Raw genomic sequence first — 19,308 nt, 5'->3', positions numbered from 1 at the left:
ATGTTAAAAATGTCCAAGATTTTTTGGTATATGGTAATGAAAAATCAAGGTTGGAATTCGAACTCTTTTCAGTGTTTTGACAAATGTCTCAAATTTTAGACTAAGGTTAGTTTAGTCTAGCTAGCAGCGCAATTAAAACTACGAATTTACGTGGCATAATTTACGTTGTTAAACTTGTTATGTTACAATTTTGTTAAGCTTTATCAAATAACAAGTTCATCTATATTGTCATTCCATAAATACAACTCTCGTAGATGTACGACTTTGGGCGTTTAGCTGTAGGATTCATTTAGGGAAGACGATTTACCAGGATCCGGATTTGACTCGAAATCACCAAGTCCAAGGCACAGCTGCAGGACTTGACCGGACCTCGAAAAGACAGGATCGGAAGACTGTCGGCGGGGCCGGGGCCGCCTCGTTGGCTTGGTGCTGCATGCTGCCGGCATAGTCCAGCTCCATGGTAGGTAGTCTGCGCACCTAACAATTTGATTGAAGATTTAACATGAATTACCATTTCTTTCACAAGTTCTCTTATATAATAATGTTCCTTATAAAGTGTGCCAAATATCTCATAAAAATTTGAAAGAAATAAGATTGTCTTTATATTCTTGCCATTTGTTGGAAAAAACCTCGAGTCAGGCTGTCATTAATTTTACTAGAGATTGGAAAAAAAATTGTACCCTATATCTGCGCACCATTCACTTTGCACACGATTTGGGGATTTTGATGAGAAAGGCTGCATTTTTAGGCCGCGCCGGCTTCACATGAAATGCCCAAAATTCATTATTTTCCACCATTTTGAGTCAGATTTTTTAATATCTGTTAAAGTGTCTGTGTTCGTTGTGTAGGCTATCTTTTAGTACATTACTATCGCGCAGATAGCATGTGGGCAGACAAGGGGGACAGATCAGACTTGGGGGAACTTTCCATACTTATTCTTGAGGACTCCATGATGATGTTTATTTAAATATTTTGACATATACTTCTTCATCATGGAGTCTTGACACTCTTCCCATTGACGCATAATGAGACTGACCAAAACAAATATGGATTTCCCTAGGAAATCCATCTTTTAAGATAAAAATCACATACATTGTAAATGGTGGTGATTTTATTTATTTTCACACCTTCCTACGCCTAATGCGTAAGAAGGTGTCAAAAATTGGTTAATAGAAATTTTAATAATTGAAGATTTCTTATACCAGATTGATCTTGTGTAGATCCCTCGATCTGTTTGTCAACAAAGCAAATACAAAAGGTCTGACAATAAGCGATGTTGCAAAATGCCATTTTGAAGAACAATCATAGATGAAAATTAGTATTTAACAAACACTAATATTTAATACGTGAATACGAATATTTTATTATTATAATAATTATTTAAAATCATGTATTATGCTGACCTAGAGGCTAGACTGTTTGAGCCTCTTTGGGGAAACATGTCACATTCATTGATAGAAAATCAACTTAGCTGCCAGAAAATGTGAAGATGTCTCTACAGTATATTGTGCTCTCAAAATATGGAAAGGAAATTTGAGGCCAACTGATCTATTTATTGACTTTTTGGACACGTCTATTTTCATCAAGATCTAAGAAATCAGACAGTATAATGAAGTGTTTGATGAGATTGAAAAATCTTTCGGTCTCCCTAATTTAAAGGTCATATCCACTCCAGAAAAGTGTTGATTTGAATCAATAGAGAAAGATCGAACAGGCATGCATTACGCTGAAAATTTCATCAAAATCTGACTGACCTCTCTTACAATACTATTTGTACAGGATCTCTCTGCTGATCTCCGAAGCTAGTGGAGGAAGATTAAAGGGGAATCCAACCCAAATAAAAACTGTTTTTATAAGGAAAAGAAAAATCAGACAAGTTGATAGGTGAAAGTTTGAACAATATTGGACAAACAACAAGAAAGTTATGAATTTTTAAAAGTTGTAAATATTGGTAATCACTATACCCATGGAGACTTCAAATTGGCCAAATATGGGATGTCATAGTGATGTAAGGCAAGGACTACTCTTCCATGTACATGTACTCCAATACATATTATGGCTAAAATGTCATTTTTCCCAAAAGTTTTATTTCAAATTATATTTTTCTTTCATGAGGACATACTACAATATACTACCTGGATTATATTTAGATTACTGCCCCAGGGGAATGTGTCAAGATATGACTGTATTTATTGTATGTATCATGTGATAATGAGTTTATAATTGTGTAATTATAACTGTGTATTAATTATAAGACTGTTCATATTATGTGTTATATGAAATGTTATTACTGCAAATGTTATGTATTTGATTATTTCTATATGTATCATCTATGTTATTGTATGTTCTATAATGTAGTAGTAAACATTCCAATGTTATGAATGAAATTCATAAGAAGGAAATAGAAAGCTTCCGGTGGAAGGTTTTCCCAGTAATTATGACGATGGTCAAACGTCATACAGGTACCACTTGTGAGTCAGGTTTTCTTAGCATTTATCCCTGAATAGGAAGCCTCATGACCATAAAAGGAGAAAGGCCCAACATCAATGGGGTAAAACGTAAACATTTACCGTTAGACGGGTCAGACACTTTCCAAGAAGAATCAGAGTTCTGTTTCTGACCATTTCCGGTGGTAGAGGGTAAATAGCTCTTAACCAATCGAATGCAAGGGACAGAATGAGTGACCCAGCATTAGCCAATGATATTTAGAGGGGCGTATACTTCAGAAAACTTTCCAAGAATATCAGAGTTCCAAACTCTTGACCATTAGGTCTATGGGATGAAATTATTATAAATTTAGCTAAAATTTGATTCTAAATCAGAAGCTGCTGTAATTCAACAGAGATACTACTTGTTAGAGATACTGCACAAAAGTATTACAAGTTTTCATCAGAATACTATATTCAGCTCTCGGTGAATACAACAAGGTGTTGTTAAGGACAACCTGATAGTCCGGGTCTTGGGATTCCACATTGGCAAAATTGGAATCGTTATAAATCAGTAAACACCAACGAGAAGTTGTGAGTACACACTATTTTAATATTATAGCATTGTTAAAGTTATGCATTGTTATTGTATAATGTAAAGGATATAATATCATTCTGAGTTTACTGTACTGAATATTGTTGTGATACCTTTCCATGTTACTACATGTGTATTACATACCTATGTTTAATTATTATGTAAAGAATATTGTGTTAGTATCATTTACAATGTTGATTAATAATTATCATCATGTACTATAAGAAAGTGATGGATGTGAGGAAACATACTTTTGGAAAAGAATATATTCTAAATAAGATGTTTAACCTGTCAAGAAGATTTAACTTGATATATCTATAAATATTTGGGGTTTTGAACAAATCACTAGAAGTGGGTTATATTTATATCTAATTTGACAGGGTGTTTAGATTTATGATCTGTAACTGGAGTTAAAGAGACGGGGACGGAATCATTGGTCTAGGTCTATATCCAGGAGACAGGAGCTGACGTCAGACAGATAGTCATCGTCAGGGAACTCAAGTGTGAAACCAAGAATCAAAGAAGAAGAAGAAGAATAAGCTAAGCATCGTCATTATCATTGAATTGTAGAAACTGTTAATATTTCATATGTTTATACTTCGTTCATAATCTGTAACCCTTGTTAGAGTAGTTTGTTGTAATAAAGGTTTTCATAAACCTAATTACTGGTGTGAATTGGTATTCTGTTTAACAAGTTTATAAGAGTCTGTGGGGTGGAATAACACTGCAGTTAAAACGATCCCATCACAAGGTGGATCAAGTTCAAATTGAAAGTAGACCCTGTGACATTTGGTGGAGAACCCGCGGGCAGTGTTTTAATCCACTAGTAATTAATTACTAAAAACAAGGAGTGTTTTGAACCTCTTTACAAATTCCCAAAACAGACTTATAACTTGTGACAGGAAACCAAAGCAAACTTTGCAAGTTCCAGCTATTATAGTGTTGACAGAATTATACCACTTCCAGCCAGACCATACTAATTCATTGAAGGTTAACAGTGGTTGCCATAACAACCGGTTTCAACTTTGTGTAGTAGTAGTATTGAGGAGGGAGTTTAACACTAGTAGGGAATCATGGAATTCTCTCAATACATGGAGCTGGGTAAGGAGGCAGGTTTGTCTGGCAAAGAATTGATAGACTTTGCCAAAGAAATGGAGAGTAAACAAAGGGATGAGAGACAAAAGGAAAGGGAGGAGAGACAAAAGGATAGGGAACATCAAATGGAACTAAAAGAATTAGAGCTAAAGCTAGCTAGTCAAAAGGTTCAAGATGTTAAAACAAGTTCTCATCCAGGTAGGGATAATTTGAATATCAAACTTCCCTTGTTCAATGAAAAGACTGATGATATGGATTCTTTTCTTAGACGATTTGAAAGGTACGCTAGAAGTTTAAATTGGGAAGAGTCCCAATGGGCTTTGCCCCTTAGTACTTTATTAACTGGCAAAGCGTTAGAGGTATATTCCAGGATGCCTGATGAAGAGGCATGTGAATATGACACTCTGAAGGCAGCATTGCTGCGACGTTATGATTTAACAGCAGAAGGTTTTAGGAGTAAATTTAGGTTTTCGCGGGTAGAATCCGGTGAAACTTATACACAGTTCGGAGACAGACTAAAAAGGTATTTGCATAGGTGGGTTGAGCTGTCAAGTATGACAGAAAACTTTGAGGGCTTAGTAGAGCTCATGACTGTAGATCAAATCTACGCAGGCTGTGGAAAAGAAATGAAACAATTTCTGAAGGAAAGGCGTCCCGAGGGATTGGGGGATTTGACAAAACTTGCCGAGCAATATTGCGAGGCCCATCCTAACATGAAAGAAAACAAGGCTAAGGACTCAAGCTCCAAGCGCCCAGTAAATGGACAGGCGACCTCTGGAGAGCAGAGGAAGGGGCATAAATCTGGGTCAAGTGGATGTTTTATATGTGGGAAAGGGGGGCACTTAGCAAAAGCTTGCCCAAGTGCAGCAAGGTCAAATTTCAAGAAAGGGGCGGCCTTAGAGGAAATACCCTCAAACTCAGAGGAGAAGGGGGGTGCCTGCAAAGAAATGAATACAGTCATGTACTCAGAAGCTCGGCAACCAGGCTCTTATGTAAAATTGTCTAGTGGGGACGAGTTGCCCTTACTAGAGGCTGGGGGAGTCTCGGGGACTGTGAAGGATGAAATGCCTGTCGTTCAAGGCAAGGTAGGGGGACACATTGTCTCTGTACTTAGGGATAGTGGATGTAGTACGACGATTGTAAAATCCAAGTATGTAAGGCCAGATCAGTACCTGAATATTAAGAAGAGGGTAGCCTTAATCGATAGGACGATAAGGGAATTCCCTGTTGCTAGGATATGGGTGGATACTCCTTACTATATTGGGCAGTTAGATGCGTTAGTACTAGAGAACCCACTATATGAGTTAATACTCGGTAACGTCACCGGGGTGAGGAAACACACCGACCCTGACCCTGATTGGACGTTAGAGTTAGACGATGATGATTTCGAAGCCGAAATCGACATCGATTCGGAAATCCCATCCGAGGGAGGCGCAGTAGAGACGCGGGGTCAAAAAGCACAGAAATTAAAGCCACTAAAGCCATTACCGACTGCCAAAGCACTTTCTCTTGCTACGAGCAAGGCTGATTTTCAGCACGCGCAAAAGGAGGACGAGACACTTGGTAAGTATTGGAAAGCGGCAGAAACAGGGGCTCTGTCTATTACTGGAAAGGGTAATGAGACGCGCTTTTTGGTAAAACGCGGACTATTGTATCGAGAATTTAGAGCTGCCAAGCAAACTCAAGGCGGGCCGATTACTCAACTTTGTGTACCCAAGGGATTTAGGGAAGGAGTTATGGCACTAGCCCATGATGGTATCATGGCTGGTCACCTTAAGGTACAAAAAACTCTTGATCGCCTACAGCAAAGTTTTTGCTGGCCGCGCATGGCAGAAGATGTGCGCTGCTATTGTATCTCGTGCGACATTTGTCAGAGGACAATAAAGAAAGGAAGTGTTAGTCGCGTGCCACTCGAGAGCACACCCCTCATTGACACTCCCTTTAAGCGCGTGGCCATTGACCTCGTAGGGCCATTGGATCCGAAGACTGACAGAGGGAATCGCTATATTTTGACATTAGTTGACTATGCGACGCGATATCCTGAGGCAATACCATTGCCTAATATTGAGACCGAGCGGATTGCCGAAGCTCTTCTCGAGATTTTCAGTAGGCTAGGCCTACCGGATGAAATTCTCACCGATAGAGGGAGCCAGTTTACGAGTGGGCTTATGAAGGAGTTAGGGCGGTTGCTGTCCGTCAAACAGTTAACCACAACTCCTTACCACCCAATGTGCAATGGGCTGGTAGAGCGCTTTAATGGGACGCTTAAGACGATGCTTAAGCGCATGTGCGCAGAGCGACCCAAAGATTGGGACCGATACATTCCAGCGCTACTATTTGCATACAGGGAGGTACCGCAAGCTAGCCTCAGCTTCAGCCCATTTGAACTTCTATATGGTAGAACCGTGCGTGGGCCTCTCTCCCTAATTAAGACTATCTGGGAAGAAGAGGATGCGTCTGAGGAAGTTAAGACAACGTATGAATATGTTGTAGATCTGCGCTCAAGAATGGAAGAAACTTGCAAGCTTGCGCAGGAAGAGCTGAAACGCGCATCAGCTCGTTATAAGAAGTATTATGATACCACAGCTAGAGATAGGAAGTTTGCCGTGGGGGATAAGGTCCTTATTCTCAGACCCACAAGCGCAAGCAAACTACTGATGCAATGGCAAGGTCCGTATGAGATCAAGCAGAAGGTAGGCCGATGCGATGTCCGTATCGAAGTTAATGGTAGGCTAAAAACCTACCATGTTAACCTCCTGAAGAAATACATTGACCGAAGCGACGTAAGCGATCTCAACCAAGCCGCATCAATCTCTGTGGTCGAAGAAGAACATGACCATGATAGGCCATGTATTGGATTTCCTGCTCTAATCCAGACCGAGGATCTCCAACATGTGGTAATCAGTGACAAGCTGACCGACACACAAGGTGCACAGGCTAGACAGGTATTAGCCCAATTTGACGCACAACTGACAGATGTGCCAGGGAGAACTAATACTATGCAGTGCACAGTCAAACTGACAAGTAATGACCCAGTGGTAAGCAAACCATACCCACTACCTCAGTCAACACGCGAAGCAGTCAAGTCTGAGATAACTGATATGCTCCGACTAGGTGTGATTGAGAAGTCGGAATCGCGTTTCGCTTCACCAATCGTCTTGGTGAAGAAGAAAGACGGCACAAACAGATTCTGCGTCGACTACAGGAAACTGAACGCAGTAACAGTTTTCGACCCGGAGCCGGTGCCTAACGCGGATGACTTATTGTCAAATCTAGCAAAAGGGCGCTACTTCTCGAAGCTAGATCTGAGCAAGGGGTATTGGCAGATACCAATGGCAGCAGAAGACAAAGAGAAGACTGCTTTTGTAACTTCTGAGGGGCTATTTCACTTCACTGTGTTACCTTTCGGAATGGTTAACGCACCAGCTACATTCTCACGTCTTATGCGACGGGTTCTATCTGGGCTAGACGGGGTAGTCAATTACATTGACGACATCTTAGTTTATTCAGAAACCTGGGAGGGTCATGTCAGGACATTGGTCCAAGTGTTCACAAGACTTGCCGAGGCTGGACTGACAGCAAAACCGAGTAAGTGTCAGATTGGATTCCAATCTTTGGACTTCCTGGGACATGTTGTCGGGGAAGGCACACTCAGGCCTGATCCAGCAAAACTGGATCAAATTTTGCATGCAACTCCTCCGACTACCAAGAAGGAGGTACGCGCATTCTTAGGTTTGGCAGGCTATTATCGGAAGTTCATCCCAAACTTTGCGACAATCGCGGCGCCACTGACCGATCTCACAAAGAAAAACGGGCCAAATAAAGTGGAATGGGGTCCAATTGAAGAGCGAGCGTTCCAAACACTAAAGTCACGTCTGACTTCATCACCGATCTTGCATCTCCCAAATCAAGATGAGCCATACATATTGGCAACGGATGCTTCAGATGTAGGCATAGGGGCCGTTCTGATGCAGCGCGTAGGGGAAGAAAAATTTCCAATCGCATACGCGAGTAGAAAACTGTCCGACACGGAAAGACGCTATGCGGTAATCGAAAGGGAATGTCTTGCGATTGCTTGGGCAGTGAAAAAATTCAATGTCTACCTCTATGGCACTGAATTTGAATTAGAAGTAGATCACAGACCACTGATGTACTTAGCACAAGCGAAATTGCAAAATAGTAGAATTCTGAGGTGGGCTCTCGCGCTTCAGTCATATCGTTACCATGTGACTGCAGTAAGGGGAATAGATAATGTAGGGGCTGATTTTCTTAGCCGTTGCCCTGAACAATAGGCAGGGGTATCCACTCATATTTTAATAGAGTAATAATTTGGTATCTAATATGTATAGATCACATATCTACATGATCATACAATGTTGTAGATAGTGCTACTATCTTAAAATGGGGGGTGGTGTCAAGATATGACTGTATTTATTGTATGTATCATGTGATAATGAGTTTATAATTGTGTAATTATAACTGTGTATTAATTATAAGACTGTTCATATTATGTGTTATATGAAATGTTATTACTGCAAATGTTATGTATTTGATTATTTCTATATGTATCATCTATGTTATTGTATGTTCTATAATGTAGTAGTAAACATTCCAATGTTATGAATGAAATTCATAAGAAGGAAATAGAAAGCTTCCGGTGGAAGGTTTTCCCAGTAATTATGACGATGGTCAAACGTCATACAGGTACCACTTGTGAGTCAGGTTTTCTTAGCATTTATCCCTGAATAGGAAGCCTCATGACCATAAAAGGAGAAAGGCCCAACATCAATGGGGTAAAACGTAAACATTTACCGTTAGACGGGTCAGACACTTTCCAAGAAGAATCAGAGTTCTGTTTCTGACCATTTCCGGTGGTAGAGGGTAAATAGCTCTTAACCAATCGAATGCAAGGGACAGAATGAGTGACCCAGCATTAGCCAATGATATTTAGAGGGGCGTATACTTCAGAAAACTTTCCAAGAATATCAGAGTTCCAAACTCTTGACCATTAGGTCTATGGGATGAAATTATTATAAATTTAGCTAAAATTTGATTCTAAATCAGAAGCTGCTGTAATTCAACAGAGATACTACTTGTTAGAGATACTGCACAAAAGTATTACAAGTTTTCATCAGAATACTATATTCAGCTCTCGGTGAATACAACAAGGTGTTGTTAAGGACAACCTGATAGTCCGGGTCTTGGGATTCCACATTGGCAAAATTGGAATCGTTATAAATCAGTAAACACCAACGAGAAGTTGTGAGTACACACTATTTTAATATTATAGCATTGTTAAAGTTATGCATTGTTATTGTATAATGTAAAGGATATAATATCATTCTGAGTTTACTGTACTGAATATTGTTGTGATACCTTTCCATGTTACTACATGTGTATTACATACCTATGTTTAATTATTATGTAAAGAATATTGTGTTAGTATCATTTACAATGTTGATTAATAATTATCATCATCTACTATAAGAAAGTGATGGATGTGAGGAAACATACTTTTGGAAAAGAATATATTCTAAATAAGATGTTTAACCTGTCAAGAAGATTTAACTTGATATATCTATAAATGTTTGGGGTTTTGAACAAATCACTAGAAGTGGGTTATATTTATATCTAATTTGACAGGGTGTTTAGATTTATGATCTGTAACTGGAGTTAAAGAGACGGGGACGGAATCATTGGTCTAGGTCTATATCCAGGAGACAGGAGCTGACGTCAGACAGATAGTCATCGTCAGGGAACTCAAGTGTGAAACCAAGAATCAAAGAAGAAGAAGAAGAATAAGCTAAGCATCGTCATTATCATTGAATTGTAGAAACTGTTAATATTTCATATGTTTATACTTCGTTCATAATCTGTAACCCTTGTTAGAGTAGTTTGTTGTAATAAAGGTTTTCATAAACCTAATTACTGGTGTGAATTGGTATTCTGTTTAACAAGTTTATAAGAGTCTGTGGGGTGGAATAACACTGCAGTTAAAACGATCCCATCACAAGGTGGATCAAGTTCAAATTGAAAGTAGACCCTGTGACAGAATGGGTACTTAGGAGAAAACCACAAATCCCTGATAATAAAGTACATGGCCTATGGGAAAGTTGTCCTTGCCCCTTATTTACTTACACAGTTGCCAATTTGAAATCTACATAGTATTAGTGATCTCAATTTTAAAGCAGCTATAACTTTCTCATTGCTTGTCCAATTTCTTTCAAACTTTCACCATTCTGTTTAATTTATTTTTCTCCTTCCCAACATAACATTTTATGGCCAAGGCTGGATTCCCCTTAAAGAAGAAAATAACAAAGATGACATTGAAAGTTTTTTGCTTATTTTTCAAAAAACAGAATGCACTGTTCAGTGACATGCAAATGAGAGAGTATATGTGTTGACAGCCTAACTCACATTTCCTTTGTTTGTTATTGTTTCAATTATAAAATATTTCATTTTTATTCAGAATTGACAATAAGGATCAATTTGACCGAACCATAAAATATTAAAACAGTGGTAATACCACATTTTCAGGGAGGAATAAAACTTAATTTCATGTACAATAGGGAGAAAATTTCACATTTCATGTGATAAAATACAAAAGAAATAGAGTGAGTGATGTCATCAGTCTTCTCATTTGCATAACAGCTAGGATGAGAATAACTGTTTTGTGAAATTATTGAAAACATTAAGATGTCATCACTTTCTGATATTGATGAAACTTTCAGTGTTAGTATGCTTGTTGGATCTTTCTCTTTTTATTCAAATCAACTTTATGTTGGAGTCGACTTGTCCTTTTAAAGTTTTTCTCTCTTTTAATTTGTACTGTATATTGTATATCTTAGAATTTTCAAACAACATAAACATCACATTGTGAATACATACCTGATACCATCACATGTTTTCTCAATTTCTTTCATCTCTCACAGTATGTTAATCGGGATAATCATCAGATGCGGAAACACAGATTCTATCATTGACTGTAAGAGCGACTGATAATCATGCCTCTGGTGGCAGGTTTGATCTACACTGTGTATGGGACCTTCGCTGGTCTTGTGACAGCATGTGTGCTGCTGACATTAATTTCCAAGAGGCTGAGCGGTCAGCAGCATAGCACTGGTAACAATCCAACATTTGTTCAATTCCAGAGGAAATATTTTTTGGCCTACTTCCTTGCCCTTGCTGCTGATTGGCTTCAAGGACCGTATCTTTATAAACTATACAGTTACTATGGTTTTCTTGAGTCACAGATTACTGTACTTTATGTCTGTGGATTTGCTGCAAGTGTAGTCTTTGGGAGTCTCACGAGCACCTTGGCTGATCGATTTGGTCGCAAGAAATTGTGTATAACCTTCTGTATAGTGTACTCTGTATCATGTTTCATGAAGCTTTCAAGAAGCTATGGACTTCTTATCATTGGTAGGATTCTTGGAGGAGTGTCAACATCTCTTCTGTTCACAGCGTTTGAGGCATGGTATGCGCATGAACACCTTGAAACGCATGACTTCCCAAAGGAGTGGCTTTCTGTTACCTTCTCAAAGGCAACTGTGTGGAATGGAGCTCTTGCTGTTGGTGCAGGAATTGTCGCAAACATCATCGCTGGGCCGTTTGGCTGGGGCCCAGTCTCGCCATTTCTTCTAGCCATCCCTCTTCTCGTTGCTTCGGGACTGATCGTGGCTACTTCATGGAAGGAGAATTACAGCGAGCAACGTGTCAACTGCTCTAAAACCTGCGGTGAAGGAATGCGACACATCGTCAGTAGCCGACGGATGATGCTAATTGGTGCAATGCAATCACTCTATGAGAGTGTCATGTATATCTTCATCTTTATTTGGACACCAGTCCTTGATCCCTATCAACTTCCGCTAGGTCTTATCTTTTCTAATTTCATGTTGTGTATCATGATCGGATCATCTCTCTATCAAATCCTCACCAGCTTCAGACATTCTCCTGTAGTTCTAGTCAATGCAGCTATCATTATAGCACTCGTATCAACTCTTATTTGTGTAGGTTCTACTAAACCTCTTCAGGAGCATCCAACAGTTTCCTACTTTGCCTTCCTCCTGCTAGAGCTGGCTTGTGGGATCTATTTCCCTGCGATGGGTTTCCTTCGAGGCAAGATCCTTCCTGAGTCCCATCGAGCTGGAATAATGAACTGGTTCCGTGTTCCACTCAACTTAATAGCATGTATTGGTCTCATGGTACTTCATGATGAACCTACTAAGGCTGGTACTAGACATATCTTTATTATCTGTTCAGCATTATTAGGTGTTGCTCTGTGTTGTGGAGTGCAGTTTGGTTCAATTACAAAGAATGACTCAACTCTTACAGAGGATGGTGAAAGTAGTGATATCGCATAGAGAGGCATTGAACTTTGTTATTCCATTTTGTGTTTTCTAAATTACTAATAAAGGGAAAACCTAAGCAAAAAGTTATTTTTATCAGAAGAAAAAAAATCAGACAAGTACATGGGTGAAACTGAAAGTGTTGACAAAATCGGACAAACTTCGAGAAAGTCATGAATCTTTAAAAGTTGTAAAAATCAGCTGCATTTGGTGATGTCATAGTGATAAAGGCAAGGACTGCTCTCCTATATACTCCATAAAATTGTTATATTGTCGGGGAGGGGGGTTAAATTTCATTTAAAAAATTAAAACTATATGTTCATTACGATATAAAGCATACTACATCAGTTATATTTGGATTACTTCCACAAGGGAATATGTACTTGAAAGAAAACCACAAATCCTTTATAAGTACATGGCCTATGACTATTGAATAGTTGTCATTCACACTTGTTGTAATTTACTTACCCAGTTGCCAATTTGAAAGTTACATAGTTTTAGGATCTCAATTTTAAAAAAGTCATAACTTTCTTTATCCAATTTTTTTTCTCAATCTTTCACCATTCTCTTTTTCCTATCCTTTTCCATAAAACATTTAATGAGATTGGATTCTCCTTTCAGTATGATATGAAGTATTTTTAAAAATTAAACATCCTAAAATCTATTTAAATAGCTAACAATAAGCATAAGTTATATCTGAGTTGGCTTTAGCATTGATATAAAAATAAATTTTAAGATTGATGAAACACTCCTTTCTCATTCCTGCACTTTAATATCATGAAATTATAAAAGGAAGTATTTATGTGTACCCATTTGTATGTAGTATTTTAAAATCTATTTTTGAAATTTGCTTGTATATTTGCAGTTTTTTGTATATATCTAAAGGTCTAAAGGAATTGTTGTTGGGCTAGTCCCATGAGTATATTTGATGCACTTAATAAGATATCACCATCATTATTATTATACCCCTGCCAAATAAAGTTTGAAGGGGTAGGAATCAGTGTACAGTTGGGCTGGCGGTGGGTCAATTGCAAATCTTGCGCATCAAACTACTTCCTCAGTTTTTAACCAATTCTCATGATATTTGGTACAGGTATTGGTGTTGCGGTAAAGATGTGCAAGGCACATTTGTCATATGTGTCAGAAATTGTGTTGCCATGGTAACAGTATATACATGTAATGGCAAAAATGAAGTAAAAATCTAGCAGTTCAACCTACATGTACTTCCTCAATCTTAACCAATTCTCATGAAATTTGGCACACACATTGTTCTTGAGGTAAAGATGTGCAAGACATATATAATGTGTGTGTCAGAAGTTATGTTGCCATGGTAATTACATTTTATATTATATGGCGAAAATCTTGTGGTATAAATTGCTTCATCAATTTCCACCAATTCTCAAGAAATTTTGCTGACGCATTGATTTCAAGGTAAAGATGTCCGAGACGCATATTTTTTGTGTGTCGGAAATCAAGTTGCCATGGTAACAACATATTGTATGCCCCAAATGAGGTAAAAATCTTGTTTTTCATACTTCATCAAACAATTCTCATGAAATTTGGTTCACACATTGGTCTCGAGGTAAAGATGTGCAGGGCATATATTTCCACATGTTCAAAATCGTGTTGCCATGGTAACAAGTATGTAAAAAAATAGGCAAAATCTTGAAGTTTGAACTACTTCATCTGTTTTTAACCAATTCTCATGATATTTTGCTCACATATTTTTCTTGGGGTAATACCAGGCAAGACATTTTTTCCATGTATTGGAAACTGTTCAAGTCAAGTTCAAGGTTTTTATTCATATCAAACATACCACATTTTCAACAATATCAACAACTCAGTACAAACTGTTATGGTAATGGCAGGGGTATTAATCACCATCAGTGATGGTTCTAGTTTCTTCTGATTCTTGTAACTGTAAAATTTGTGGAAAGAAACAGGAGTATAATATGAGTGACCTAATAAAAAAATAAACTGAATATTTGTTCTTTTTTAGTTTATTGAACTCGATAACTAACCCTAAACCTATTTTTTTTTACAAGAAGGAAGATATCATCTGGATTATTTGGTCTCTGTGATATACCTGTCCGGGGGGGGGGGGGGGGCACTCACATATATTGGTGGTACAGGGATGAGCCACTTTGATGAGCCACTTTGATGACCCTTTTCAGACCTAATTTTTAGTTCTCTAAGTACCTTACTCCTGTAAAGCGTGAGCACGGCATGCGAGAGATGTATGTACGGCTTTGCAACTCCTTACATAACTAGTAGCCACTCCATGCATGGCTAGCGCATGCACAGTACTATGGTGCAACGTACCTACAGTGCCGCGATCCTGTTCCGCCGACCGTTTTTCACACCACGCAGTAAATATTTAGTCTCTTAGACCCTCATTTCAGAGTTTTGTGAGGCACACCCCCGTCAAAATATCAATTGAGTGCCCCCCCCCCCCCCGGTACCCTTACATGTAAATGTAAAAAGTTCATAATCTGGGCAAGTTATATTTTTTTGTGTGTTCTGGTTTGTTCGTATATCTTTGTCTGATGCTTTCTTCTTGGTTTACTGTTCAAATGATGAAAGGTATACTGGTGAAATAGTAGTTATATTTTTAAGGCCTTTTGATGTACATGTAAGCTTTGATATGTGGGTTATTCTTTTGGGTTAGGGTCACAATGTGTACAAGATGTTCATGTATCATCAAGTATTTATTTCACAAAAATTGGACCGAGCCCGATGGATGAACCATGTAAATACACTGTATACAGCTGTTTTGATGTAGTCAGATCATAACTTACCATTATAATTTTTCTCTTAAAAGGTAACATATTGAAGGGATCTGGACCCCCCCCCCCCCCATGGCTACAAGTTGTTTTGCATTATAGATTGCCTTTTTCAGAGCGCTGTTTGAGACAGTGTTTTCTTGTACATGTAGACAGGATTAATTCTAAAGGATGTTGATTTGATACCTTAAGTCTTAGATTAAATAAGTCTGTCATTTAGAACAAGTAACTTTTTGCAAAGCCCTACAAGGTCAATATATTATCTCACATTATTTGTTAATGGATTAATAAAACATATAAAGTTTCCATGTATGTTTTAGATTTTTCAATACTCCATGAATATTTTTACTAATCAAATATCATGAAGCTTTTACTTCTTCAGAATTATCAGTGCTTTCAGCTGGTTTCTTACTTCAGACCACATGAATTGGTCTACATCCACAATACGTCCCCAAGTCATGAAGATCAAACCTTACAAGTCAGAAATATAGTGTGCATTATATTGCTAAACATGATTAATATATAGTATGAATAAATACAAATAACATCACATTCTTGTTTGTATGTTATTTTGTTCTCGTGTCAAAGCAGCTTTTAACTTAATACTGTACATTAGATTTCTGTAGCTCCATTTTCCATTTTGAGTAAGGGTTCATTGTAAAGATCATGGTCTGATTACTGCATTCTGTGGGAGTCTAGCCTATATTCCAGGCTGTTGGTTTATTTTCTGTTATGAGTCTGATGTGGGAAGGCCTGTTACATCAAGACTACAAAATATGCTCTGGTCTGAATCATTGATAAAACTATAATGACTTAATTATTAAGAATGGTTGCATCAGACAGTGGCGGACCCAGAGAGATAAAGCATTTGAGGAGCACAGTGTCAAGTTGTTCACAAACAACACAGTGCCCCTCCAAACATTGTCTCCTCTGGGTCACGATCCGCCAGTGGCATCAGACATAGCAGTGAAGACAAACTTAGATGCAGCCTCCATCTAGTAGGTTGTTCATGAATCACGGTTTCAAAGTCATTGGCCCATATTCTGAACTTTGGAACACTCGTGTCTAAAGTTGGGGTTTAACTTGATAACCAATTGTAACCTATGTAATAGGTGTTTCTAACAGTACACATTTAATTTGTCAGATCATTTGACACTGGAATCGTTCTGAACTGACTGGAATTCATTAGTTTTAATAAAGTAAACTAATTTTGACATGTTTGGCTTCCCGTTAACACAGAGTTAACACATAGCCTAAGTTAATCACAATACTCATTTGTATTTGAAAACATGTACCAGTATCATAGGTATCAGATTGCCCATAGAAGATAAACCCTGAGAATTATTAACAAGAAAATTATTCCTCAAATGCAATCCCCCCTCAAAAAATGAAAGAGAATATAATTCTCATTCATTTGTTTTCAACCTCAATATTTTCTGTCTCTACTTCATATCCAACAGTCGTACATTCTTCCTCATTCATTCCTTTTTAAACCTCTTGTCTCCCACTCTGTCTGTCATTCTTGTTAATCAGAAAATTGATCTATTGCTACAACTCATCACATGGTCTATTTTCATTTAGACCAATGTCATTACTTCAATCAATATTTCGTTTAACAACCAGGTGGTCCAATAATCATTTGGTCAAACAATCACTTCGTCTATGACCATTTTGTTTCATAACCAGTTGGTCTAATACCTATTTTCTTTTCGTTCATTTCCAGTCCAAGACCACATGGTATAGAACTAAAAAGCTATTGGACCAACTAGTTATAAGACGAATTGGTGATTGAACGAAATGGGAATTAGACCATGTGGATAGTGGACAAACTGATGGTAGACCAATAAATAAACGAGTTGGTAATTGGTTTTAGACCAATTGAAAACAAACCATTCACTCCATCCAACCACTGTCTTTCACTATCTCTCTTAATCCTCACTCATTCATACACTCTCACATTCAATCTTCTCTCTCTCTCTCTCTCTGCCTTCACTCAATTCTTTCTCTCTATGCCCATGCAACCTAGTCTGCTGGGCAAACCCTTCACTCGAAATAAGGGTCTGAATGTGCAGCCTACTCATGCCTTGTGTACTGAAGGCTCTACAGCAAGTTTTGTATGTGCTAGTCTTTGCGTGGAGGCACACTTGTTGATCAAAGTTCCAATCAGGGTCTGTGCCTGCAGACTACATGCAACCCTAGTCTAGTTCTAGATGATTTCACTTCTATTCTGTATTGTATTGTACTATCCCATGCATACGTCCAAGCTGAGTGAGCGCGCAAATCCAAGAACCTGTCCGCCACCAAAAAAATTTGGGCGGACCGGTTCTCGGACTTATGCGCTCACTCGACTTAAGACGTACGCACAGGATAGTATAGTGAGTGATTGTATTACCGACCGGTCTTGTATTACTGAACGCGCGCATCATATGCGTCAGAAAACAATCAAATACGCTCAAACCTTTGCAACTTCCTTCCAAAGGGAACTTAAATAGAAAAATGATGAAAAATTATCAAAAACACAATTTCGAAGTCTTTATATCCTCAAAACAATAAAATATGGTCAAAATAGCTCATGAGTGACTTTGTTGTTTTCCCAACTTTTCCCATAGAAAACACACGTTCGGTAATACGATACCTTTTCAAGTGACCAAAATATTTCACTTGCGAAGAGGGTTCCGATTGGAAGCTAATGTCGTAAAAATGAAAAACAATTTCGGCAAAATTTCTGCATATTTATATTTTGTAGGTATTTGTGTATTTATGGTGAAAGTTTGGTGAATTTTATTGGAATAATGTGTTTGATATGATCAAATTCATGAAAAGTGTTCGGTAATACGATCCACTACCATACTACATGACAGAGAATAAAGTAAATTGATATAGTCTAGAAATAGACTAATGCAAACCTGAACCAGTTCTATGCACCTTGCTTAAAGTTTTATAATCTGTATCATTCTTTTGACCGGGCGGCATTTCAGTCCTCTATAAAAAAAAACTTTTTATGTACAGTACATCATAATGGCAGCAACTGATTGGCTGAGCACAGTTTGCTCTTTATTACAAGTTTTCTGAAATACAGTCCAGTCTATTTCTCATTTGGTATAGAATCAGAACCCGTAATATAACCTGTTTCATTGGCTTTGTACATGAATTCAGACCAATCAAATACAAACAGAATATATTTACACGGATCAAGCATTCAGTCTTGAAATTAGTATGTTTTTTGCCCAAGCATCTATTTTCAGAGTATTGTGAACTTTTTTTATTGTCTGTTTAAACAAGCTAAACCCTATAGGTCCTTATACAAGAGAAGTGACCAAAATATGGAGAAGAAAAATCATACCTTTGCTTTTCTTTAATTAATCATAATATTAATCAAAATATTTTTCAGAACTGTCCAACAGTAACTTAATCTCCTTGACACGTTATAGATTAAAAGAAAAATATGACTGGGGGAATGGTGACTTATTGTAAGCTTCATTTTGTTTTTTTCTTTTAAATATATGTATTAATTTTTAAAGGTCAAGTCCACCCCAGATAAATGTTGATTTAAATCAATAGAGAAAAATCAGACAAGCACAATGCTGAAAATTTCATCAAAATCGGATGTAAAATAAGAGTTATGACATTTCAAAGTTTCGCTTATTTTCAACAAAATAGTTATATGAACGAGCCAGTTACATCCAAATGAGAGAGTCGATGATGTCACTCACTATTTATTTTGTTTATTGTTTGAATTATACAATATTTCAATTTTAAAGAATTTGACAATTAGGACCTCCTTGCCTGAAGCACAAAATGTTAAAATAATGGAATTCTATGTGTTCAGGGGGGAATGAAACTTCATTTCACATGACAATGACGAGAAAATAAAAATATTTCATATAATAAAATACAAAAGAAATAGTGAGTGATGTCATCAACTCTCTCATTTGGATGTAACTGGCTCGTTCAAGATGTTGTTGGGGTGGACTTGTCCTTTAATATACAGTCCAACCTCACTTATCTGGACATGTTGGGACAAGCACCAAACCGGACCTGGGAGACCCAATATTAAATAC

At 37.8% G+C, this 19,308-nt stretch overlaps 2 protein-coding genes across 2 annotated transcripts; both read left to right on the top strand.

Annotated features, from left to right (window-relative positions):
- Nucleotides 1–115: 115 nt before the first annotated feature.
- On the top strand, nt 116–12,539 carry LOC121417534 (molybdate-anion transporter-like). Its single transcript, XM_041611259.1, has 2 exons — nt 116–460; nt 11,049–12,539. The coding sequence occupies exon 2, from the start codon at nt 11,121–11,123 to the stop codon at nt 12,477–12,479; it is 1,359 nt and encodes a 452-aa protein (XP_041467193.1). The 5' UTR covers nt 116–460; nt 11,049–11,120; the 3' UTR covers nt 12,480–12,539.
- Nucleotides 2,173–8,408, top strand: LOC121417907. The gene is made up of 2 exons (XM_041611641.1): nt 2,173–3,020; nt 3,402–8,408. Exon 2 carries the CDS (start codon nt 4,095–4,097, stop codon nt 8,406–8,408), a length of 4,314 nt encoding a protein of 1,437 aa, XP_041467575.1. The 5' UTR covers nt 2,173–3,020; nt 3,402–4,094.
- Nucleotides 12,540–19,308: the final 6,769 nt, after the last annotated feature.

Source organism: Lytechinus variegatus, chromosome 6 (assembly GCF_018143015.1).
Source record: "Lytechinus variegatus isolate NC3 chromosome 6, Lvar_3.0, whole genome shotgun sequence".
NCBI classification, from domain to species: Eukaryota; Metazoa; Echinodermata; class Echinoidea; order Temnopleuroida; family Toxopneustidae; genus Lytechinus; species Lytechinus variegatus.
Note: the sequence above shows the minus strand (reverse complement) of the source record. Positions and strands in the feature narration are given on the sequence as shown.